This window comes from Gekko japonicus, unplaced genomic scaffold (genome assembly GCF_001447785.1).
Source record: "Gekko japonicus isolate JY-2015 unplaced genomic scaffold, Gekko_japonicus_V1.1 scaffold97, whole genome shotgun sequence".
In the NCBI taxonomy this organism is placed as follows: domain Eukaryota; kingdom Metazoa; phylum Chordata; class Lepidosauria; order Squamata; family Gekkonidae; genus Gekko; species Gekko japonicus.
The window spans coordinates 1724390-1751412 of NW_015170278.1; the positions used below are offsets into that span (position 1 = coordinate 1724390).

Sequence of the window (27023 nt, forward strand, 5' to 3'; positions counted from 1 at the left end):
ATATTGCTCAGCAAAGATTCCGCCTTCATCTCTGTCATTGGGGCCAATAATTCACTCATCTTCTCCTTCAGATTCTCTCCTTTAGTCTCTGGAAGGCCCTGAAAGCGAAGAATCAAATCAGCTTTTTCCATTTGTAGTTGTAACAGCTGATTTTCCGTGGAGATTTGCTTCTTTTCCAGCTTTTGTACTTTCTTCTTCACCTTTTGTGCAGTGGCGTCCACTTCTTTCACCTTCTCAGCTGTTTGATTCATCATTTTAAGTGTCTCACTCAACTGATTTTGCTGGGTGGTGATACATTGATTCATTATTGACAACTGCTGCTTGAGATTATTCATCTGGTACAGCAGAGGGCGCATGGATTCCGCCAATGTCTTTGCCAGCTCGCTGGTTGCTTCCGGTCATGGGCCCTCAGTCCCTTTCGCTTTTAAAAGTTTCTCTTTCTCCATCCTCTTCCCCGCCATCTTTGCAGATTGTTTACTTTAATCGATATTTTAAAAGTCTCTGAATATGTGCTTGTACGCTCAAACTCGCCTTGGTAAGTCCTTCTTAACAGTTTTATTCGCTTTTTCTTCCGCTCCCCCCCTCCAATTCGCTTATAAGTACGTGCGTTTGAGAGGCGTCCCTCCCCCGCTCACCTCACTGTCTGTTCCGTGGGGGGCTTGGGGAGCTTTCTTTTCCTTTTATTTAAACGCTTAGATTGAACTCACATTCATAGTTGGTCCTCAGACGTCGTTTAAGCACTGTTTCTTTCGCTCGACCTCCTGCGCTTGCCCAGGTCAGCGTTGCTTGGTTCCATTCGATCTCATAGTATGAAGAACCTTCGGGACGGAGAGGTGCCTCAATTCCCCGGCATCGCACTGGCAAAGAGGCAACCCCTCGAGAGTCCCATGGCCAGAGCCCCTTCAGCCAGGTCTCTGGGGGGGTGATGATCCTGCGCACCCCCTCCTTTGGCCAGAGCGCAGCTTCACCCCCGGGAGATCCGGGAGGTGTGACTGCTCAGTGCGCCGCCATAGACCGGAAACCGATAAGGAGGCCTTCCTGAATGAACAATGAAAAGTAATAGAGGAAAACAATAGAACGGGAAAGACTGGCGATCTCTTCAAGAAAATTGGAGAAATCAAGGGAACATTCCATGCAAAGCTGGCCATGATAAAGGACAAAAACAGTAGGGACCTAACAGAAGCAGAAGAGATTAGGAAGAGACTGCAAGAATACATGGAAGAACTATACAAGAAGGATCCCAATGTCCTTGACAACCATGATGGTGTGATCACTGACCTTAAGCCAGACATCCTGGAGTGTGAAGTCAAATGGACCTTAGAAAGCATTACTAACAACAAAGGTAGCAGAGGTGATGGTATCCCAAGTCAAATGGACCGTAGAAAGCATTACTAACAACAAAGGTAGCAGAGGTGATGGTATCCCAGTTGAGCTATTCAAAGTCTTAAAAGATGATGCTGTTAAAGTGCTGCACTCAATATGCCAGCAAATTTGGAAAATGCAACAGTGGCCACAGGATTGGAAAAGGTCAGTTTACATTCCAATCCCAAAGAAGGGCAATACCAAGGAATGTTCAAACTATTGCACAATTGCATTCATTTCGCATGCTAGCAAGGCCGTGCTCAAGATCCTACAAACTAGGCTTCAGCAGTACGTGGAACTGCCAGAAGTACAAGCTGGGCTTTGGTGGTAGAGAAACGAGAGATCAAATTGCCAACATTCACTGGATTATGGAGAAAGCAAGAGAGTACCAGAATAACATCTACTTCTGCTCCATTGACTATGCTAAAGCCTTTGATTGTGTGGCTCACAACAAATTGTGGCAAGTCCTTAAAGAGATGGGAGTACCAGAACACCTCACATGTCTCCTGTGAAAATTGTATAAGGGTCAAGAAGCAACAGTCAGAACTGGATATGGAACAGGTGATTGGTTTAGTATAGGAAAAGGAGTACGACAAGGATGTATATTGCCACCCTGATTATTTAATTTATATGCAGAGTACATCATGCAAAATGACGGCCTGGATGAATCACAAGCTGGAATTACAATTGCTGGGAAAATCATCAACAACCTCAGATATGCAGACGATACCACTCTAATGGCAGAAAGTGAAAAGGAGCTAAAGACCCTCTTGCAGAGGGTGAAAGAGGAGAATGCAAAAGTTGGGTTGAAACTCAAAGTCAAAAAAACTAAGATCATGGCATCCGGCCCCATCACTCCTTGGCAAATCTAAGGGGAAGTCATGGAAGCAGTGACAGAATTCACGTTCCTGGGATCCAAGATCACTGCAGACGGTAACTGCAGCCATGAAATTAAAAGACGCCTGCTCCTTAGGAGGAAAGCTATGGCAAACCTAGACAGCATAATAAAAAGTAGAGACATCACCATGCCAACAAATGTCCATATGGTTAAAGCAATGGTACTCCCAGTAGTAATGTACAGCTGCAAGAGTTGGACCATAAGGAAGGCTGAGTGCTGAAGAATACATGTGCTTGAATTATGGGGCTGGGGAAGACTCTTGAGAATTCTGTGGACTGCAAGGAGATCAAATCAGTCAATCCTAAAATAAATCAACCCTGACTGTTCCCTGGAAGGCCAGATAATGAAGCTGAAGCTCAAATACTTTGGCCACCAAATGAGAAGGGAACATTCACTGGAGAAGACCCTGATGCTGGGAAAGATAGAAGGTCAAAGAAGAAGGGGATGGCAAAGGATGAGATGGTTAAACAGTGTTATCGATGCAATGAACATGAAGTTGAGCAAACTCCGGAGGACGACGGAGGACAGAAGGGCCTGGCGTGATGTGGTCCGTGGGGTCACGAAGAGTTGGACTCAACTGTGTGATCGAACAATAACAACACCCTAGTGGGAGCTGTGAAGCATTCTCTAGTGTTTAGGGTTGATTTAATTTTTTTCCCCTTGCAATTCTGCCTAAGTCTTGTTGTTTCTCTCTCTGCTGTGTAGTAGTTTGTGTTAGTCCTTGTGCTCTGAGGGCCCTCAGTTGCTTGAATGGCCTGCAATCAGTTATTATCTTATTGCAAAATCCTGTTACAATAAAACTCTTTGAAGGCAAACTCCAAAGCGTTGATTGGATTATTGTTGAACTCTGCCAACAATTCATGCAAATAATTACTGGATAAATGGAAAGCATGACCGATTTCAGAATACAATGCATGTAATACCTTTAATCAGGATCAACCCAATGACCCAGAACTCTTCCATATGCCAATAGCAGATTTTTGAAACACAATTTAGAAATTGTGACATTGCAGTATTCAACCTGATTATTAAAAAATGGATGGTTACCTTGCTCTTGTAAACTGCAACATGTCACTGGTATTTATGAATGTGTGAATTCAGGTTCACAAGAAATATCATACTGTTTACAACAAATATCGCCCAAAGTGTTTACATGTAATACCGGGTCATTACAAAAGACTGGAAAGCAGCTATTCAATATACCATATTAGACAAACTTGAAATGCCGTATGTTAGGAATATTTCTGTCTACCTGAATTAGCAAAAAACATTATATATGGTATGCACCCAAGAGTGCTCAAAGAACTTTCTAGAGAGCTTGCAGAGCCTTTGTCCATCATCTTCCAGATCTCTTGGAGGACAGGAGATGTGCCACAAGATTGGAGGAGGGCAGATGTTATCCCAGTTTTCAAAAAAGGGAGGAGGGATAACCCAGGAAACTACAGGCCAGTCAGTCTGACCTCTGTCCCAGGGAAGATACAGGAGCAGATTTTAAAGGGATCATCTGTGAGCATCTAAAGGACAACTTGGTGATCCGGGGAAGTCAGCACGGATTTGTCCCCAAGAGTTCCTGCCAGACCAGCCTCCTTCTTTGATCAAGTGACAAACTTACTGGATCAAGGGAATCTTGTTTACCTGGATTTCAGTAATGCTTTTGACAAGGTTCCCCATGATGTTCTGATGGGTAAACTAAAGGACCGTGGGCTGGACTGTAGGACAGTTAGGTGGATAGGGAACTGGTTGGAGAACCGCACTCAGAGAGTAGTTGTCAATGGCATTTCATCTGAAGGGAGGGAGGTGACCAGAGGGGTGCCACAGGGCTCGGTTCTGGGCTCAGTACTTTTCAATATTTTTATAAATGATCTGGATGAGGGTGTGGAGGGGCTACTCATTAAATCTGCAGATGACACTAAATTGGGAGGAGCAGCAAACACACCAGAAGATAAAATTTGGGACCAATTCATTCTAGCAAAAATCACAAATATTACTCAACTCTCAAATAGGGATTCATCCTCTACGTCCTCACGCTTTGAATCCATTTGGTTCCGGTTAATTCAGTATATGACGGATAAGAATGTACTTCCAGCTAATGCTTCTTACCTTTCTTGGATACATTTCTGAACTAAATCTGGTTCATAGGGTTGTTTGGGTCTCTTATAGCGAACAGGTTTCATTGCAGTTATAAATATTTCCTTATTGTGCTTAGTATATTTACATGATTGTGGTGCATAGGAAACTCCTGAGTGTTTAGGACGGCTGTACATTCTTATGTAATCAAAAATGTTCTTTAAGGTTTTTGTTGCTTTTTACTCTTTCTGTGGCTCAAATGTTGGTTACGCAATTTATTTTGTTATTGTTATTTGTTGAAGCTTCTTAATAAAATAATTGTGTTTTTTTTAAAAGAGATCTGAATACACTGGAAAAGTGGGTGGATCTGAGCAAGATGCAGTTTAACAAGGATAAGTGCCGAGTTCTACACCTGGGTAACAAAAATGAAGAAGCTGTTGTAGATTTTCCGGGCTGTATGGCTGTGGTCTTGGCATTGTAGTACCTGACGTTTTGCCAGCAGCTGTGACTGGCATCCTCAGAGATATAACACAGAAAGATGGAGTACTCTCTGTGTCAATGTGAGAAGAAAATGGTAGATAGGTAATTTATATCTACTCAGGAAGGTGGGATAGAGCTGTCATTATCTTGTAATGGAGGAGCTTTCCTGAGGAGGTTCTTTTGCATATGGATTGGCTGTTGAAATTCTAATCTTATCTGGCCCTGAAAGCCTTCAACAAAGAACACACATACTGGATGGGGGATCTTCTTCTGAGTAGCAGTGTGTGTGAACAAGATCTTGGGGTAAGGGTGGACTGAAAGTTAAATATGAGCAGCCAGTGTGATGCGGTGACAAAAAAAAAGCTAATGCAATCTTGGGGTGAATCAACAAAAGCATAACATCCAAATCACAAGATGTCATAGGGCCACTGTACACTGCATTCGTAAGTCCACCCCTGGAGTATTGTGTGCAGTTCTGGAGGCCTTACTTCAGAAAGGATGTGGAGAATGGAGTACATGCAGAGAAGAGCGATGAGGATGATCAGGGGCCTGGAGACCCTTTCCTATGAGGAAAGGCTGAGGGACATGGGAATGTTTAGTCTGGAGAAGAGGAGGTTGAGGGGGGACATGATTGCTCTCTTTAAGTATTTGAAGGGCTGCCTCTTAGAGGAGGGCAGGGAACTGTTCCTTTTGGCAGCAGAGGATAGGACTCGCAATAATGGGTTTAAATTAAGGGCGGGAAGGTACCAGCTGGATATTAGGAAAAGTTTTTTACAGTAAGAGTTGTGCAACAGTGGAATCAGCTTCCTAGAGAGGTGGTGAGCACCCCCTCACTGGCAGTCTTTAAGCAGTGTCTCTGAACAAATACTTGTCAGGGATGCTCTGGGCTGATCTTGCATTGAACAGGGGGTTGGACTAGATGGCCTGTGTGGACCCTTCCAACTCTGTGATTCTATTATTCTATTTGCTACTCCTTTTCATGAAAGAGTATTAGGCAAGTAGCCGAGTTAGCCTGTAATATCAGAACAAAATTCTCTAGTCCAGTAGCACCCTAAAGATTAAAAAAAAATCCACTTAAAGCTCAGTTCGTCAGGTACAAATAAGAATGAAGATCCATCAGCTCTGATATCCAGGTCAGAAGCTGGGAGGGGTATTACAAGGAACGGCCAGGTGGAGGTATAAAACGTAATCAGCTTGATTAGAACAAGGAGATATGTATAGAGATTGAATTACAGAAAATTAGAATATGTAATAAGAATATTATGTCCCTATTCAGCCCAGGGGGGTGAGTGGGGGGGTCAATGTCCTGAGTATGTTGATGAATTCAAGTTCAGCACGTATTCTCTCTTTGAAGTTTCTTGTAGGAGAACTGCCATCAGCTCAGCAATGGAATGTCTAGGAAGATTAAAATGTTCTCCCACTGGTTGCTGAGTATTGTGATTTTTAATGTCAGACGTATGTCCATTTATTCTTTCGCATAAGGAATAGCCTACTTGTCCAATGTAGAGAGTAAAAGGGCATTGCTGAGACCTGTTGTCATATATAATGTTGGAAGATGATCAGTTGGATGAACCTGAGGTGGTCTTGTTTATAGTATTAGTTCTGGTGATTGTGTTGTTAGAGTGAAAACCAAGACAGTTGGTGTCTTGGTTTATTACAGACTGGTTCCCAGAATCTGTCTGTCCATGTTAGGTAGTGCATTATTTTTAAGTGAGAAGTGGTTTAAGATTACGGGGCTGTCTGTGGGCAAGAAAAGTTCTGCTTCCCAGGGCCTTTGAGTGTAGTCTATCTAGCATAGGTTGATGGTCTTTACTTTAATGATACTGCTCTTAAAGCCGATTTGGCTCTGAACAGTGTCACGCTAAAACTAAAAAAAAAGAAAAGGAAATTTATTTAATGTGTCTATATAATGTAAAATTTAATGATTTTTAATCTTAATAGACTGAGAAAATAACTTGGTAACTGCCAATGTAATATTAAAATACACCTCTGCTAAAAGAAACTTCCAATTATCCAGTTCACACCTAGAGCCCTCCTCCCCCAAGTAGAGAGCTCTGCTTACACTAGGGCTGTCTTGTGTTCAAGACGGTTGATGGTCATTAATGATGTGTTGAACTGGTGTTTTCATTAGAAGATCTCTGTTTTTAGGAGCTAGAAGTCAGGAATGAATCCAAAAGATGCTCTGCTAACCTGATGCAGAGAAACTGATGCTCTTGAATTTCTGTTCGTCAGTGCTACAGCTAAAGGCACAGAACCTTTATCAGGAACAATGTCTCAACCTTATTAACATCAATTTAGATCAATGTAAGTTTCCTTATGTTCTGTTTGGGTTTCTATAGTGCAAGAAGTACACGAATGGCATCTTCTGTTACTGTTTTCCTGATGATCTTTAAAATGTTGGTGCCAGAGTATGATAATGTTATTCCCCTGGGGAGGTTCTGAAAAGCTCTAATGAGCTTTTTGTAATGGAAACAATACTGGTTGCCCTTGGAGCCAGGTTCTCTTCCCTGGGGTCATCAGTGATCTGTGATCATTTTTGCCAGCTAGGAATGTAGAACTTGGTTACTCATGTGTTACTTCAGTCCAGACTTGCAGAGAAAGAAAATAGACACACTGCACTACAATCTGGAGATCCAGTGTGGTATAGTGGTTAAGAGTGTTTGACCAGTTATCTGAAAGACCCAGGTTTAACTCCCCACTCATGTCATGGAAGCTTGTTGGGAGTCTTTAGGTCAGTCACACGCTCTCAGCCTAACCTACCTAACCTACCTCACAGGGTTTTTGTGAGGACCCAAAGCCACTTTGAGTCCCCATGGGTGAGAAAGGCAGGGTATAAATGAATAAAATAAATTAAAAAATAAATAATAATAATGTCGATCTTGAAAGTGATCATTAAGATACCATGCCGATCTGATATTTCTGCATAAAGTTTTACTCTGATTCCAGTGTCCAGCAGGAAAAGTATTATGAGCCACTTAAGAAATGTCTGTTGGACTCACACACAAGGCTATATTCATAACTAAGCATTTCTATTGAGTAACAAACATACTAACAGAGAAACACTAAGCATGTCTCCTTAGAATCCAACTCAGGTCTAACCCTAAGCCTAAAGCTAATAGATAACAGAACTGCAGATACCACCATTGAACTGCAGATTCCTCGACACATTCAACAAGTTATATTCTAGTTAAGCTGGCATATTGCAAGAAAAGATCAACAGGGGTGGGCCTGAAAGAGGTGTCTTCAAGGAAGATCTTCCACCATTCCTGATAAGCCTATTGAGGGATTCCTGATAAACTTTCAGGGACCTTCCTTCCTTCCTTCCTTCCTTCCTTCCTTCCTTCCTTCCTTCCTTCCTTCCTTCCTTCCTTCCTTCCTTCTACTGTCAAGTCACAGCTGAATTATGGCAACCCAGCAGGGGTTTCAAGGCAAGAGGTGTTCAGAGATGGTTTGCCATTGCCTGCCTCGGAGTTGTGACCCTGGTATTCCTTCGTGGTCACCCATCCAAATACTAAGGACAACTGTGCTTAGCTTTTGAGCTCTGATGAGATCGGGTTAGCCTGGGCTGTCCAGGTCAAGGCATAGATCCCATAATTCCAGGAAATTAAAAAAATACTTCCAGGAAATAAAAAAAATATATGAGCAGCACACATTTCCTCCTCCCATCTGTTTCCCTGATCCTACCTGCAGCCTCCAACTGCTAAAATGTTGGAAGATCTGTGGTCAGGTCTCCTGCATCACATTTGCTTGCTCTCTTAGGGCATGAGTTTTTTTCCAGAACATTCTTTTAATAGAATGCAGCCATCAGAACTGTGATTTAAAAGGAGGCCAGAGTAGGTGATGTGGTGTTAATTTAGTCTTTCTCCTACTAAAAATCTTCTTCCAACTAAAAATCACTACTGAACTGAGGATAACGTATAGTAAAAACAATGAATTACATGCAGCATGTAGTTATGACTTTGATTTACATGAATTATGTTAGTTTCAGGTGGGTGGGTGTTGGTATGTAGTAGAAGGGCAAGATTCAAGTCCAGTAGCACTTTAAAGACCAACAAGATTTCCAAGGTATAAACGTTTGAGAATCAAACCTCCCTTCATCAGATACAAGTAGGAATGGAGACCCTGGAGCCCTTCTATCCTGGTCAGAAGGTGGGAGGGCTGTTGCAAAAAAGGTACAATGCAAAAATGTAATCACCTGGATTAGAGCAGGAAGGAAATGCTTAGGGGTGGGAAATGCAGGAAGTTAACATTTGTAGTGAGATTCCCAACTCTTATGTCTCTATTCAGGGGGGTGGGTCATTTGTTCTGAATTTGTGAATGAACTCAAGTTCAACAGTCTCTCATGATCTCCCCTTGAAGCTTCTGTTTGAGAACTGCCAGTCTTAGGTCAGCCATAGAAGATCCTGGAGGATTAAAATATGAATTATGTTTAATACATGAAACTACCTTGAGCTTTACCATTGATGTACCAAGGTCGGTCAGTATTCTTTACTTTGACTGGCAGTAAATCAGGTTTCAGGTAGAAATAATATTTTAGGCTGGTGCTGCAGGGAATTCAACCTTCCTGGGACCTTCTGCAAGTGACACAGATGCTCTGCTATAGAACAAAGCTTCAGTCCATTGGTACCTTTAAAACCAATACATTTAATCCTGGGTATAAACTTTCCTGTGCATGCACACTTCTTCAGATACAAGTAGATGTTCTGCTCGTGATATGTAATCCCCTTTGGTTGTGTGTGTGTGTGTGTGTTTAAATTAACAAAAGGTATACCCTGAATCAGAAGGCTGATGTGGGACATGGAGAAAGAGGGACGGCTTCTTAATCCCTTCTCTGGTAGACTGGTTACTTTGTTCGCCCACTGAAAATCGCCTTTCACTATTCCTCTCGCCCTCACGAGAAAACATTCAGGCCCGTCACAGCTTCGACCACGCCTCTTGCGTTTCTTGACTGAAAGAAGCGCAGTGCCTCCGTCGGCCGATAGGTGGGGGTGTACATTCGGACTGGTCGGCAACCGAGGCTGGGGGAGTGATTTACTGTGACGCCGCTCGCTCAGCGCCGAGGAGCAGTCAAGAAGGACGCGCGGGTGGGGGGGAGGAGGGCGGGAGAGAAAGCGACAGGATACAGCTGTTGCTGCGACTGCTAAAGTGCAGGTACTGTTGGCCGGCCGGGCCGGCCTCGGGGGGAGGAGCGCAGTCCGCGGCGCGCTGTTGTTATTGGGATGGCTGAGCCTCTGCAAAGTCAGTGGCTGGTTGAAGGAGGCCACTTCGCATTGGCTGGAGAGGGGGAGGAGGTGGGCGCGGTGTTCGGTGGCCTAGGTGTGGGGCCGGGACGGGGGTGGTAATCAGCTGCCTGCCTTACGGAGGGAGATGGGGCGGGGAGCATTGGCTGGGGAATTTCTCCTTCTCCCAGGGCCTGGATTCATGGTTGAGAAAGGAAGCGAGGTTGCCAAGTGTTGTGTACATCCTTTATGCATATATTACCTTTAGTTTTGTCCCCGGTGTTTGAGGTGTGTGCGGGGGGAGCATTTTAAAGGACTAATGATTCCTTAGTGCACTGTAAAGCAAATATTGTCCTTTATTCTTCCCCATAAATCTTCAAAGCAAGAATCCCGACACCGACTTCCAATTCAGTTATGTTTCCTGCTCTTGAAGACTGCATCATACTCATCATACTCTGAGCCAGTGCTTACAGAGGGATCAAGAATTGCTGTGTATAGGCAGAAAGAAAACTGCTCTAGACCTTATCTCTGAGGGAGAGTGCCGAAAAGAATGGATGGGTCCTTTGGGCTTTCTGAGTACCTGTGACTGGAACTGAATAGGATGGGTCTGCCAAATAAAACTTGGGAGTGGAGGAGGGATGTGGGTGTGTATCAGTGAGTTTATAATTCATTCTCATGCACTTCTGTGCAACCTGCACAGTATCCATACAGACATTTTAAAGTGCCCCTTTAAAAAAAATGCCTGTGAAGCTGCTCCTGGAGGAGGGGGGGGAGGAAGGTGTGTACATAGTAGGAAGGCAACACGGCTTGTAAACAAGGGTGTGTCCTGATAGATTTAAACCAGTCAAGAGCAGTGAGAAATCATGAGCTTGTCCCAGCAGGAACGGTACAGTCTCGGTTACTTGTTGGAGGTGTTAATGCCTCCTTTTTTCTGAGAGGGAATTCAACAATGGCTGATATTCAGAGATGTCCAAAGCACGACACGGTAATGAAGCTTTCAGACTGCGGCAGACCTTGTGGTGTGTGTGTCTTGCCGAATGCAGAAAATTCAATACTGGATCTGTTGGAGCAGATGATATCTGAACAAGATTCCTTAGGCCAAGCCCTGACTTCTCTCTCATCTGAGTTGGCGAAACTTGAGAAGCGCCTGGAAGAGACAGACCACAAGATAGAAGCTCTGGAAGAGAAGATGGTGTCCACTCAAGGTTGTGTAGTAAAACACTCTACTCTGATGAGAGAGCTGGCAGCAGGGCACCAGAAAGTGGACTACAGGCTGGAAACCCTGGAGAACAATGTGCGAGCTCGGAACTTGAGGGTAACTGGTGTCCCGGTGGCTGTCAGAGATATGAATCTTATTCCATTCATAGAAAATCTAGTGCCAGCTGCCATGGACATAAATGGGAAAGCAGATCTGGTCTGTATAGAAAATGCTTACCGTCTCCCAGCAAGGAATACCCAGGAGAGTAATAGCAGTACTGTGGTAATAACTCTCTCTGATTTAAGGCATCGACAGAGAATACTGAAGGCATCACAGGCTTGCCAGTCTGTGGACTTCCAGGGACATAAGATATCCTTCTTCCCTGACCTCAGTCCAGCCACATATGCCAGGCGGAAACGTTTTATTGCCCTGAGTCAACTGTTTCTGAAAGAAGGAGTTCAGGCTTATGTATTGTATCCTGCAAAGCTAAAGGTTACACATCAAGGGAAAAACTACATCTTTAAGGACCATGGACCTGCATTTCTGCTGTTGGATAGAATCAGAAAAGGTAGCTGCTGGAAGGAGACATGCTTCCCCCCCCTAGAATTGGGATTAAAGACAGGAAGCAATGGCCCTTTCTGTTGGCTATCTCGAGCCCTTGTTTCCTTGAATGTAGGGGCAATGGTGTAAAACAGGGTGGAATGGAGATTAGGCCAGGTTTACTGTCACAGGGGGGAACCTGTAGTTATTGAAGCATGCAGTCTGTCTTCTGCTATTTTATGAAAAGGTCAGTTTCGATAGTAATTAATCCTCACCTTCACACACTTCTTACAGGTGGGTATTATTCGGAGTCTTTTCTGAAAGGCAGCAACCCTTATCTATGCCATATCATCTCAAGGGATGAAGACTACGGGTGTCTTCTGGTATCGAGGAATCTCTTGTTAATAGGGTCATTTGCTCAAGTGATTGTGTGGCATCTGATTCTCTTGGCCAGTCCTGAGCCCTGAGTATTCAGTCTCTGCTGTAGGTGCCAACTGTCTTGTGTTTGGGAACGCCTACTGTATCAAGTCATCTGCCTGAGTAATTAGAAGCTCTGCTTAGATTGTAAGTGTGAGGAGAACTGTATATGAGCTCATGAATATTTGGCAAGGAGACCTGGGCATTACGATTTTTTGCTTTACATGGATTAGTTATGCTAGTTCTTCATCTATGTATTTGTATTGCTGTGCACTTAAGAACAGCCTGAAGCAGTTTTGCTGCAGGAGATACCACATATCTTGGGCAAGAGCCATTGTAGTGGGAGAAATGCGCTGACTGTCCCTAAACTAAAGGCCTTAGACTACATACAAACTACCATCCTTGTTACTGCTGAGTTAGTGAATCTTTCGTAAGATTATTGGCTTTCAGGAAAACAGATCTTTATTCACAGGTGAGTCTGTGTGAAGTGGCAGCAGCAATTGCTGACCATGCACTAAAGAACATTTGCTTCAGTATGCTAGGTATTCAGCAACACAGAAAATAATGCACTTTTTTTGATAAGTTAACAGTAACTCAGATCCCTTGCAGATGTTCCATTTGGGTGCTGCTCAGTGTTTAAAAGACCTTCTGGGGGGCTTAGCTGTGTAGTGTTCCTATTGATAACAGGCTTCGGAATCACCTCTGCATGAACAACAACAACAAGAACAAAACAAGAAGAACAAAAATCACCCTTATGAATTTGAATGTTTGGGGGCTTGGTAACCTCATCCCAAGCAAATGGCTAAGTACATTGGCTGCATTAATGATGGCCTAGAAGCAGCTTCTGTTTTTTTTGTTTACAGGCCCTGAAAGTAAATGGCAATGGTCTATGATGGGGGGGGGGTCTTTATTTTGATTTCCTGTCCTGTCTTGTTAATTCTGGAGGAGTGGAGAAACTGTCCTTGTAAACCAATGAAATGCATCAAGATGGCGGCTTCTAATGTATCTGAACATAGATTCCTTTGCTATAAAGTCAGGTGAATGATGTGGTGCTCACTGGCTTCAGATCATCTCCTAGCCTGAATACGTGGCTTAAGATGCTTTCAGGTGTTTGGGACTGGAGCACGTAAAGGGCAGTACCTGTTTGCTCTGTAAGCAGGTTTTGCATAGGTCTCCATAGGGTATGCCTTCGGGTGGAATTGAGTGAAGGTGGGGTAAGACTTAGGGGCAGAGCATCAGCCTTGCGTGCAGGTCACAGGCATCTCCAGTGAAAAAGATCAGATAGTAGGTGATATGAAAGACCTCTGCCTGAGACCCTGGAGAGCCACTGCCAGTGAGAACAGACAGTACTGACTTTGATGGGCCAAGGGCCTGATTCAGTATAATGCAGCTTCATGAGTTCATGTGCATCTTGTCTCCTCATCTCTAAAAGTGAAATTCACTTTCCTATCAAAAAAAGCTGCCAATGTATTTTATTGTATATAGGGCTTTTGTTGTTTTAGGATATCCGTGGTGTGTGGGGGTGGATTTAGTTGTCCTACTGGGAGAATCAGACATATTTAGATATGTGAGAGGCAGGTGAATGTCAACTGGACCCCAGACTCTAGGGATTTAAGAAGAAAATGAAAGCAAAAGTTTGCCCAAACCTAACCTGTTATTGGCATCAGTCAAGGGGCCATAGACTGCACTTCAATTCCTGTCCTAGAATGAGCTGCCAGAGATGGGTGTGCTCTTTGTATGACTGCAAGAGCTGATAGCTATGGGGTAGTGAACCTGAAGGAAAGTTACATCAATTTGAATGTTGCTGGAGCCTAAAAGGCCATTTGAAAAAAAGGAAAATCCTATGAAGAGACAGAAATCGGACTCTGGTGTATAACCTAAACCTGGTCAATGGTAAGAGAAGCCAAGTTGCTCCTTTTTTCTGACAGACCTCCTAAGTCTTTAATAGCGGCATGACAAGCTTTTCCTTTAGAAGTTTAGTCTTCATTGACATGGAAATGTAGTCATTGGGATAGGGGGGGATACATGGAAATGTAGTCATTGGGATAGGGGTATGTGTGCATTTCTGAATAGGAGGGCTCTGTGGCTCAGTGATGCAGTATCTGCTTTGCACATGATCATAGATTTCGTTGCTAACATCTCTAGGTTAAAGGATCAGGTAGGGTTGCCAGGTCTTCCCTGGCCACCAGCAGGGGATGGGGCATTAGGGTTGCCAGATCCATGTTGGGAAACTCCTGGAGATTTGGGGATGGAGCCTGGGGAGGACGTGGAACACAGTGCCACAGAGTCCACCCTCCAAGGCATCCATTTCCCCCAGGAAACTGATCTCTGCAGTCTGGAGATGAGCTGTAATTCTGGGGGATCCCCTGGTCCCACCTGGAAGATGGCATCCCTAGGATCAGGTAGGAAGCAGGGTCCAGAATATCTTCTGAGGCTCTGGAGAGCTGCTGCCAATAAGAGTACACAATACTGGCCTTGATAGGACCACTGTCAGACTCTCAGTATAAGTCAGCTGAATATGTTCATGACCATTTCTACCAGTTGTGCAGGAGCAAAAACACAGGGGAGTCAACCAGCGACAAGAAGCGGCCATCGATAGTGCAGAGACGGCATGTAGCAAAAACAGGGCTTCTGTCATTTGGCAGCTGCCTTTTGTTTGCCTGATGTCAGTCTCCCAGGTTGGCTGCATGTTGGTGCATAGGTTAAAGGGCACTGAAGCATTAGTAACAGTCCATTATGATGCTGGTCCTATGATACGTCCAGGCAATTGTTCACAGTTTAGGTCTGAGCCATCGGTGTGCTGCACTCATCCATCTCCTGTACCACCATTATAAAGGCTTAGGATATCATTATTGCCCAGGTAGCTAATGTTATATTGTTCACCACCCTGAACCTTGTGGGTACATGGGAGGGTGGTCTACAAATCTAATTTAATAAATCAATAATGAATAAATAATAAAGGAAGATGAGCCGGGGGGATCTGAAGGAGGTAGTGGTGTGGCCGCTCCTAAAGAAATAATCTTTGGACCCTACAGTCCTGGCCAACTACCACCCACTGTTGATCCTTCAGTTCCTGGGTAAGGTAGCTGAAAGAGTGGTGGCTGAACAGCTGCAGGCTGGCTTTTGTCCTGGCCGTGGGACCGAGACTGTACTGGTCACCCTTACAGATGACCTCCAGAGACACCTGGATTGAGGTGGTTCAGCATTGCCATTACTTCTCAATCTGTCAGCAGCATTCGACACAGTCAACCACGATCTTTTGACCCACCACCTCGGCGACAGGGAGATTTGAGAGACTGTCTTGCAACGGCTTTCCCCTCTTTCTCCAGGGTCAGGAACAGTGGGCGGCGCTTGGGGAGAAGATTTCTCCACGATACCGATTGGATTGCAATGACCCCCAGGGGGCAATCTTCTCCCTGATGTTATTTAGCATCTATAAATGCCCCCTCACCCAGCTAATCTGGAGGTTCAGGCTAGCGTGTCATCAATATGCTGATGACACCCAGCTATATATGTTATGGATGGACGGCTGGACTTGGCTCCAGATGTTTTGAACAGGGCTTTGAGAGCTGTGGTCGGCTGGTTGCAGCAGAGCCGGCTGAAGTTAAATCCATCGAAGATGAAGGTCCTGTACCCGAGCCGCAGGGGATTGGATATGGGAATTCGGCTCCCAGCTCTGGATGGGGCACCACTGATGCCAGCGCCGAGAGTAAGGAGCCTAGGAGTGGTACTGAATGCCTCATTATCAATGGAGGCCCAGGTCACCGCAGTTGCCAAATCAGCCTTTTCCCATCTTCAGGTTCAGCAACTAGCTGAACTAGCAACCTTTCGTCCTGCGACTTGGCTATGGTGATCCACGCAATGGTCACTTCCAGGTTGGACTATTATAACTCGCTCTACATGGAGCTACCCTTGTCCGTGACTTGGAAGCTGCAGTTACTGCAAAATATGGCAGTGCGCTTGCCAACTGTGATGTCTTCACGGGCACACATTCAGCTGGTGCTGTGTCAATTGCACTGGCTGCTGATACAGTTCTGGATCTGTTTCAGGGTGCTGGTGTTAATCTTTAAGGCCCTATGTGGCCAGGGACCAACATACCTGCAGGACCACCTGTCCCCATATGTGCCCCGAAGAGCCTTGTGCTCAGTAGATCAACATCTACTGGTAATCCCTGGCCCACAAGATGTTCATCTTGCCTCTACCAGGGCTGGGGCATTTTCAGCCCTGGCCGCCACCTGGTGGAACCAACTCCCAACAGAGACCAGGGCCTTGCGGGATCTATTACAATTCCGCAGGGCCTGTAAACGGAGCTGTTCCACCAAGCTTTTGGTTGAGGCGGTGGACATCCAACCAAATCTGGCCCCTCCTGCTCAAGCTGCCCTTAATCTTGATAGCAGTGAATTTACAACTCTGAGAACCCATACCAAATCAGGTGCCATATCCTCTCTGATGGAAACAGGCCCAGGACACCACAAGTTTTTTAGAATGCCATCCTGTTCATTAGAGAATTTGGAATGGTTTTCTTAGAGTTTTTTAAATGACTGGCCTATGTTAGTGTTTTGTGTGGTGTGACCTGCCCTGAGCCCACCCGTGAGGAGGGTGGGATAGAAATCAAATAAATAAATGAATAAAATGTTTGGGGCTCTCCAAACCCTTAGAAAAGGGGCATCCTCTAGGATGCCAAGTCAGCTATTGCTGTTGTAGGTAGGAGCTGAGGGAACAAGCAGTTTGTATCATCATCTGAAATCAAGACACCTGTATGCTTTGTTTTGTAAAAATCAATTTTTTAAAAGCATACTGATTGGTGATGGGGCACTGTCCTTTGGAAAGTCTTCCCTGATGATAGCCATCAATATTGTGCTTGTCTGGTCCATTTGTGAATCCTGCAGTTTCTCCTGGTGAATGGAATTCGCTGGCCTTGCTCAAGTTCTCTGATCCTAGTGGTTCTCTCTTTCTCTCAAACTCTTTCAGAAAAGATGACTATGACTTTGATCCGCAACAGGCTGGTTCTTCTGGTACTCGGAGTCCTCGTGACCTTTGTCCTCTACCTCTTACTTCCTGCGATCCAGCATGAGAGATTTACGTCTTCCGTTGATATCCCCAAGCCAAGAGCTATGGAGGAAGATATGAAGAAGGGTCAGATCAGCAGCAATGTCACCATCCTGACAGGGACAGTCTTGCAGAACCCTTCCGTTTTCTTTCGAGAAGCTGTACTGATACAGAAAGATGGGTCTCCCAGCACTGAAAAGTAAGTTGCCCTCCTGACCCCAGATCTGAAGGAGAGAAATGGACTTTATTGCCTTAACCTCTTGTGATGGCCTGTCCTTTCTGACAGTTTACAGTCATATTAGCTTGGACTGTAGTTTTGGGAGCTTAATGTCAGGGATGCCTGTAGCTGGTTAGGAAGACTACTAAGGACAGAACAAATGTTGGTAATCTTTTTTTTGCTGTAGCCCAGCTACATCAAGCCAAAGCTTAATGGTGTGTGACTTTTACTGTTGGAGATGTGGTGTCTGATCTGGCACCTGGATGTTGGTCATTGGTGATGGCCAATATTCTTAATAAATACTTGAAACCAGTGTGCTAGTATTTCTCTCTCTCTCTCTCTCTCTCTCTTTTTGTTCTTAAAGTGAATTCTAGAAGTAGCTTACTGAATTTCCCCCCAGTGACAGCTTTTCTTTGTTGCTGAAATAGAGTAATAGAATCATAGAGTTGGAAGAGACCTCCAGGGTCATATGGAGATTTTACCTGTTCACTTATATTGTGCCATCACCCAATGGCAAGCTGTCAGTAACTGGGGCTAGTTGTTGAATATAGAACTGGCCTCTGGGTCAGTTGCTCCATACTATTTACCACCTCTGCCAGCGTGGACAACAGTTCAAAACTGCAACAGCTTGGACTGAGTCTTGTTGATGCTGGAACTTCTCTCTTGCCTTTGTCATGGTAACTGGTGGACTTCTAAGATGGTAGTTTGAGTTTCTATTGCACAATGAATGTGACATTCTACTGAGCTGTTTCAGGAGGTTTGAAAGTTTGACAACTAGTACATGTTTCAAAGAAGACTTACTTTCCTGAAGTGAAGAAAAGTTATCACTGGGAAAATTGAAAATCCTCCAGTCACCATTTTTTTGCAATGGAAAGTTCTTTGTTAATTGCATGAGTGCCCTGGGTTAGTATTGGAGAGTGCCTGTGACATCTTTGGGAACCATCCACATGCTCCTACCTCATGCCTACATCATTTAAAATGTTGAATGTCTTTTTCAGAAGTGTTTACTGTTGTACCACTATGCCATGTTTATGTAGCCATCTAAAAGCTTAAAGGCAGAACTTGGCAAAGGCAAACAAGCCTATCCTGCCCCATACATCAGTCTCCTGTAATCTTGTACTCTCCCTCTTTCCTTACCCCCTTCTTATTTTGTTCTAAGCTTTGTACTCCTCCTCTCTACTGTCTCAGTAGTATACGTCTGCTTCCAGTGTCCACCCCATGCCAAATCTGGGCTAGCGCTAATTTTTATGCTGGGGGGGGAACCCTATTTGTGCTTCTCTACAAGAGTCCATAGGCTTTACATATTGTGTTTTCCTTAGCAGGCTGGAGGTCATCTTCCTGCATGGTCAGTCATTCACTTCCAAAACGTGGGAGGAATTGGGGACACTGGCTTTGCTCTCTGAGAGTGGGCATCGTGCAATAGCCATTGATTTGCCTGGTAAGAATGTGCTGTTAAGTTTTCTATGTTAATTAGTTGTAGATTTTCTGGGCTGAATGGCCATGGTCTTGGCATTGTAGTACCTGACGGTTCGCCAGCAGCTGTGACTGGCATCCTCAGAGGTATAACACAAAAAGATGGCGTACTCTCTGTGTCAATGTGAGAAGAAAAATGGTAGGCAGGTAATTTATATCTACTCAGGAAGGTGGGGTAGGACTGAGCCATTATCTTATAGCCTTTGATATGTGCAGGATGGATATGTGAATCGCACTTTCTCAACAATGAACTAAATCATCTAAACCACGCACTTCAAGCCAATGGCTACTCCAAGAAGGAAATCAGAAGACTGATTAAACCAAAGGTAAAACAAACAACTAAGGAAAAATAGTCTCCCATAGGAAAAGTGTTTTTGCCATATATCAAAGGAATCACTGATCAGATGGGAAAACCTATGAAAAAACACAATCTACAAACAGTATTCAGACCCACCAGAAAAATACAATAGATGCTACGATTGGCAAAAGACAAAAGACACCCCCTCACTTCTGCAGGAGTATACCACATACCCTACAGTTGTGGACAGGTTTACATAGGGACCGCACAGTGTAGCATTCAGACAAGAATAAAAGAACATGAAAGACACTGCAGACTTAGCCAACCTGAAAAATCAGCAGTGGCTGAATATAGCCTAACTCAAACAGGATACAGTATCTTATTCCAAGACACTGAAATGCTGGACATTCAATTACCATGTCAGATTACACAGGGAAGCCATTAGAATTCATAAACATAAACACAATTTCAACAGGAAAGTAGAGTTTAAAAATAAATAGGATATGGTTTCCTGTCCTGAAAAACACAAAATGCTCTACATCTTCCAACAGCACTACAGATAAGATTAGAATTTCAACAGCCAATCCATATGCAAAAGAACCTACTCAGGAAAGCTCCTCCATTAGCATGTCACAGCCTGGGAAACTCCTTCAAGATAATGACTCAGCCCTACCCCACCTTCCTGAGTAGATATAAATTACCTATCTACCATTTTTCTTCTCACAATGACACAGAGAGCACTCCATTTTTCTGTGTTATACCTCTGAGGATGCCAGTCACAGCTGCTGGCGAAACGTCAGGTACTACAGTGCTAAGACCACGGCCATACAGCCCAGAAAATCTACAACAACTAATGAACTCCGGCTGTGAAAGCCTTCAACAACGTATCTGTGTTAACGTCAACTTGTTCGAAGACTGTTTCCTTCCCACTGAAGCCAACTTTTTACCTTCAGTTTGACATGCAGTTAAAGCCTTCAACAACGTATCTGTGTTAACTTCAACTTTTTACCTTTGGTTTGACATGCTGCTGTAGACCAAAGTCAGGAATAACCAGGCCAAAATACAATATAATTCCTTGGTTGGTAAGTTAATTTTTAACAGGGACTTTGAGCAAAGGTGGATGGGCCAGCAACATTAGCTCTGCCCACAGAATCACTTCTGCACCAGTCAGGTCACACAGGCAAAAGGTTTGTTAACCTCTTCCCTCCCAGTGTACTCAACAGTAATAAGAGCTCAGCTTCGCCATTCCTACTGGTGAGAAAGTAGCCTGAAGTGTTTAATGAGAGGGACACTGGAGGCCAGATGGGAGAGTCCCCTACGCCTTCATTTGTCCATCAGTAGTGTGGCTGGCTTATTTCTTGGTGCTGTGTTTTCTGAAGGCTGTGACCAACAGCACAATGAAGCACAGTACTGCCCTTAGTTCTTGGATATAGTCCTCTTTCGGACTACACTCAGTGTTTACTAGGGGACAGTATTCGGTCCCTGCTCAGGGATTCTTTGTCATAGTTACTCATTGCCTTGGAGACATGGTGGAACTAGCCTATAAAAATTTGGCTTGCATCACTGTGTAAGATGGCTGCTAATTACCAGTAAATGGGAACCAGGAGAAGACTCTCTAATGCCCAGCTGTGTAATTCGAGCCAAATGGGCTGTATCTACTCAGACTAATTGTTAGTAGGTCCAGGTTAGAAAGGGCTTGAAATAGCAGCAGAGTCATGTCATTTTCCCTCTTGAAAAGCTGGGATCCTGCATCATCAGCTCCCTAGAGTCATTTGTTTCAAAGGAACAAACCTTAGCTTGGCATTTTGCAGCAAATCCTGTGCCAGAGTGACTTGGAATGCTTCCACCTAATGTTGGTGCCCTTTTTTTCCCAATGCAACAATAATACTTGGTGCTTATATAATGTCTTTGGGGTCAACAGTACTTTCACTACAAGATAGTGACTCACCTAAGGCTGCCGGGTGAGTTCATAAACTGATAACTGTAATGGGGGCTTCCTGGCTTATGGTTTGCAGAGCCACTAAACCAGGTCTGCAGAATGTGAATAACTGGCAAAGTAATAGTATAATGTGGTTGCTGCCCCTCCCAGTCAATAAGCGGTTGTGTGTTCCAGGTGTGCCCTAGGACCGGCACTTTGGCTGCCTTCCAGAAGCCATAAAATAAGAAGAAATAAAATCCCATCCTGTTTTTTTTTCTTTCCTTTAGAGATTGCTTAGTGCAGGAAAGTAAGAGTTTATAATGACTAAGGATACTAGAAATGTATGAACTTGTCCAAACGGTTGTTTTCTTTTCTTCTGGAAGTGTGTGTGTGTAAAAGTTAGCAGTTAAAATTACTTCCCTGGTCCTTTGCTAGTATAATTCAGTTGTTGCCAGTTTCTTTGCAGTCCATTAATCCAGTTCCTTTTGTTTCTCACCAGGCTATGGGGAGACTCCACGTTCCACTGCTTTGGAGGCAGCACAAAGTCGTGTTGCCTTTCTGCAGCAAATCTTCAAAGAGCTGAAGTTTCAAAGGCCTGTTCTAGTCAGTTCATCCATGAGTGGCCGCTATTCCATCCCATTGCTTCTGGCCAGTGGGGAACAGCTGAAGGGCTTTGTGTCCATCGCACCAGCGGGCACCAAGGACTTCACTACACAACAGTATCAGCAAGTCCAGGTATGGGTTTTAGAGCAGTGCAATAGAGCTACTACTGTAGTCCCAAACTCATTTGGTAAGAGTATTGTAAAATCAGCTTTAGCCTGTGGTTCTAGTGGGGAGGTGGGAAAGGGTAAATAGGGATAGACTTTCTTCACTGATGCAACTGTGATGCCTTGAATGGAATTTGTGCAAAAAAAAAGTCCCTACAGCACTGGTTCACGGTATGAGTGAAGAATCTGGTATGACACTTGGCATCCAGGGAAATCAACCATCACCCACCTATTTTTAAAGCAAGTTTTTCAACTTGAAAGATAATTGGAATGTGTGGATAGTGTTTGAAGGACCAGAAATCAGTGGGATTTTTTTCCCCCTGTGTTCTGTGGCTTTGAAGAGCTGCAAAGCTAGCCTCTGCTCCTAGACAGCCAAAATCTATTTCTCTTTCCATTCTCACTCTGCCCCCTGCTGCTGAGTCCAAAGCATTCAGTTCTTTAAATAATCCTGGTCTCATCAGATCTTGGGTCAGCCCTGGCTGGTATTTGGATGGGAGACCTCCAAGGAATTCCAGGGTTTCTATGCAGAGGCAGTCAATGGCAAACCACCTCCAAGTGTCTCATGCCTTGAAAACCCTATGGGGTCACCATAAATCAGCTGTGACTTGATGGCACTTTCCACTTCCAACATCCTGGTAATTAAGTGCAGGGGTCATTTCCTGCAGGAGCGCACAGGAGCAGAGCTCCGGCAGTAAAGAGCCCAGGGGGCGGGCACATGCAACAAGCCCCACCCCCTGCTCCCCGCAGCCCTCAGTCAGAGCAAGAAGCAGCCAGGTAAGCTGCAGAGCTCCCCCCAGCCCCCCAGTCCAAAACAGTCCAGTGGCACCTTCAAGTTTTATTCAGGTACAAGCTCTCCTTCCTCTGCGAGGACAGATCTGCACGCCCCCCCCCCAATAGCTAGCAATCCAGAACAGTCCAGTGGAGCCTGAGCGGAGGGGGTTGCCTTCTGACACACTTCGAGTGATGTCAGGGGGTGTGGCGTATGCAAATGAGTTATGCTAATGAGCTCCTGCACCTCTTTTCTACAAAATGACCCCTGATTAAGTGCATGCCAGTTTGTTTCATTTGCATAATTTTGTCTGCCTGAGCCTGTTGTACAGCAAGGACAGCATTGTTCTCTCAAGCACACTTGTTCAGCTCTTCCTTACAGTTTTGCTTTGTATATGTTTATAGCTTTTCACTTAACGTTTCAACCCTCCTGCCATGAAGCCTTTGCCAAAGTAAGATCAAGTATAGAATACATTTGTAATCATGTATTCCTGCTAGAGAGATTCCGTTCCCAGCATTCCCACCTCCCCCTGAATGCTCTCCTGTTCTGTCTGTATGTTTCTCAACCATGGACACACTCATGTTACGTGATATAGTCCCACGACACACTGTACATTTTGGTAAACTAGGAAAGAGAAGCAGAGCTGGAAGGAACTGAAGGCAGATGTGTGAGGAGCAGTTACTCTGTTGTTATAACCCCTGCAAGAGAGAAGCTGGTGGAGATATGCTCTACTGTAACATACGCAGGAGTCCAGGTTTTTGCTGGACCTATTCATTTCTCCTTGTGAGAGAGCTGGTGTAGTGGCTGTGTTCCAGAAAAGGAAGTTCTTGGCTCAGATCCCTTCTGTGCCAAAAACTTCATGATGTGGTCTTTGGGAAGCCACTCCTCCATTTCAAGAACTCCCTCTCTCATCTGCAGTATAGAGATAATGCCAATTAACTTTATATTACCAGAAGATAACATGTTTGAAGCACTTTGAATAGCACTATACATGCTACATATTTGTTTATGTATTACATTAGTATATAGCCTGGGCATAGAGACGTTCTTGTAGGGTAGCAAAGCACTGTATCTGCACAATCTCCACTGTCTCCTGTGTGTGCCTCCCAGTGCTTTGATATCATCTTTCTCTAAGATATGAACTAAGAGTACATAGCAGGTCCTTTACAACTGTGGCCCTCCCTCTCTGCAGCTCCCAGCCAAGAAAACTCTCATTGGAGGGTTTTTGCCATCAGCACAAGTCATATATTTATTTTCTCATTTTTAATGATGTTGGCTAGGTTTAGTTTTTGCTTATCTTCCCATTTCTTCCAGTTCCAAGCACTATATATTAGTTTAGTTTTAGTATAGTTCTTAATTTCCCCTTTTCAGTCATCTCTGTACTGATTTATATACATTGGTTTGTATATACATTGGTTTTATATACATTTCCATCATGGGAAAGGCAACTTGGACAGGTTAAATGTTCAGTGGACCTTTCAAAAATCCGCCTGCAGATCTGGTAAAAATCACCTTTTGCAGAAACCCCTTGGGGACATTCTTAATGTATTAATATTTTGATCTTTCTAGACTCCAACTCTGATTATTTATGGCGAGCATGATACTGCCCTGGGCCTTCAGTCTCTGCAAAGCCTTCAACAGATACCCAAATCCAGAGTTGTCATGTTGCCTGGAGCTGGCCATGCCTGTTACCTTGATAAGCCTCAGGAGTTCCACAAGGTGCTCCTGAATTTCCTTGGTGAGCTCAAGTGACTGTGTGGAGTTCGCTTTCCCCTGCCGCCGTCTTCTTGAGGGGGAGAAAAAAGAACAAAGACAAGACTGTACCACATGACTGGGTGCTGTGTGTTTGAATCTGTTACTCCGTATTTAAAGGGCTGTGGGTTTTGCTGACTGTTCATGGGAGGAGCTTCTCACTGCTTGCTTGTGGGTCTGTTTCCATTATGCCTGTTTGCAGGCTTGACTGGCTAAATCCTGCATTTTTACGCAGAAAAACTGGATCAAGGGGTAAATGGAGGAGAGCGACTCCTTTGAGGTGTCTGTTACAAAGGAGTCTGGAGAATTCAATCTACGCTTCATGGTCAGCCTCTCGTCCTGTTTAAGAGCTGATCCCTCTGAACAAGGATACGCTCCAGCGTCTTGTTTCAGGAGCACAAGCCATTTTTGGAACGCTAAGGTGTCACTTCTCCATCATCAGTGGACTTCCACACTCCTGCTGTAAGGCTTAAGTTCTCATCATGTACTTACTGATTTACATCCCACCTTTTTCTTGGCTGGGATCGCCTAAAATTCGTCCATGGATGGAACGAGACCAAGTGGACTTCTGTACTCCCTGTATGTGTTCATGATGTTGTCCGGAATAGCTGAGCATAAGGAAGTGGTTTTGGAATTGGCAAGGATGTTTTTAGAGGGGAAAAGCTCCTGTCTAAATGTCCTTCTCCCAACCTCCCCACCCCATAACAGACACACATATCCAGAAATCCTTAGTGTGCCTGAGGCTCCAGATCTAATAAGTTGGTTGTTGTATGTAAATGATTTTCCTTTTTTTTTTCCATTGGGGATTGTTATATGAGCTATTGTTCAAAGCAGAAGGAGTGGGACATAGGGTGACTGACCTAATAAGTTATCCAGGGAGTGCAGCCCACATGTTGGGGAAGGTAATCATTTATCCTGCTCACGAGGTCATAAGCTGCCTTAGGCTTATGAGCATTGAAGAACTGTTACGTGTCAGTCATTTCTGTGTACATGCTTATGCTAGGCACTAAAGGGAGCAAGGAAGCCTTGCCTGACCGTAACACGGACACATACTTGCCAGTCATCTTCTGAAATGGATATTCTTGTCACACCCACTCATCTTGGAATGGACTTCCTCTCTGTTCATCCATATTAGAAGCACTGAATTGGCCAGATGCATCCTGGTCTCTTAACATTTTCTGTTAACATGCGCCATCACCCTGCAACTCATGGTGCTCAGCCTCTAAAGGCTGATCTGAATTGAGACTGTGGCTGACATCACTGTGGCTGAAGGTCAGAGCACACACCTGTCGTTTAAAGGACATTTGGCTTTATGATACCACTCTAAACAAGGCACCAGTATGGATCTGGGGCAATTTTCACGATGCTACAATAATACAACTAAATTTGCCAGCAGCCTTATTCTAGTAAAATTCCACATGGCTAATTTTGGAAAGATATTTCCTCTGTCGTAAACAAGCATTGTGTTCTTCTGAGTACTCTTCCTAAATGATTTCAGGTGAATTCTTTCTGTGTTTCTCAGCACTCTGATTCAGGCTGAATTGTTTTGAACTGTTTGAAAAATAAGACACCAGGTGGTAACTTGAGTCAACTCATGGTTAATTTCATATGCTTAGGATTTTAAAATTTCGGGAGCTTTGTTTGATCTTTTATGACTGCTTGTCTGAACAATCTTGAGCATCTTCAGGCGTTACTGAGTAGTATGGCAACCTACACTGCTGTGTGCAGTGTGTGAGCCATTGCCTTAGAGGGCCACTGCTGACCAAGAGCAAACAGCCCCAACAGCTCTGCCAGTGCCTCGGGGGCTACTTGACTCAGACCCTTCATTAGCAGTGCTGTTGGCATCACCTCAGCAGTTCTCATCCCTGCAGGGTTGCCAGTTTCAGGAGGAAGCAGTAGGAGAACTGATGCCCATTTTTAGTGTTGGTGAGCAAAGTGGCTCCTGCAGCACTGGCTCTTGTAATGGGGGGGGGGGGCCCTGCTTGGCTTGCTCCAGGGCCATTTTCACCTCCCAGTCAACTGCTAGCGATGTAGGAGATTTGTGGATGATTTTTCACAATGCAGACAATGGGTGGATTGAAAAACGTAGTTCTAACTCATCTGGGAAATTAGTAAGAACTTTTTTGCTGGCTTTCAGGCCTAAACACCTGAAGCCGCTGCCAAGGTGGGGGGGGGGGGGGGGGGGGGGGGGCAGGGCTTGCTCACATGGTACATCTCCGTCTCTAACCACTTCCTGACTTAACCTTTTTTGATGAGCACTTCAACACATGCAAGCATTCAGACTTGTGAAGGGGACACTGATGGGAGAGTGAATGTGCCTAAGGCCAGGAGGGCTGGATCTGTAATCTAGAACATGGAGGTTTTCTTCTCTTTTGGAGACAGTGAAATTCACCCTTACACTTGGTGAAATGGCCTGTCTAGGGGGGGAAAGTTTCTTACAGGACATGGAAGAAAATAGCTTCCAGTTTAATGCCTCAGTTCTCTTTTTTGCAGACACGATGGAATTTGGCTAATATATAAAGTTAAATGAAGTCTAAAGGAGGTTTGCATAAATACTCAAGATAATTATTAAAGGACTAGTTAGGCAATAGTTCCTTGG

The 27023-nt window shown here is 44.4% G+C and overlaps 1 protein-coding gene across 2 annotated transcripts; it reads left to right on the forward strand.

Annotated features, from left to right (window-relative positions):
- Positions 1–9860: 9860 nt before the first annotated feature.
- Positions 9861–26315, forward strand: LOC107115932 (alpha/beta hydrolase domain-containing protein 14A-like). 2 transcript variants are annotated; one of them, XM_015417730.1, is made up of 5 exons: positions 9861–9958; positions 17153–17429; positions 18770–18885; positions 21636–21871; positions 24242–26315. In XM_015417730.1, exons 2-5 carry the CDS (start codon positions 17158–17160, stop codon positions 24422–24424), a joined length of 807 nt encoding a protein of 268 aa, XP_015273216.1. In that variant the 5' UTR covers positions 9861–9958; positions 17153–17157; the 3' UTR covers positions 24425–26315. The 2 variants fall into 2 exon arrangements, with proteins under 2 accessions (XP_015273216.1, XP_015273214.1); XM_015417728.1 differs by having other exon boundaries at positions 9862–9958; positions 18767–18885.
- Positions 26316–27023: the final 708 nt, after the last annotated feature.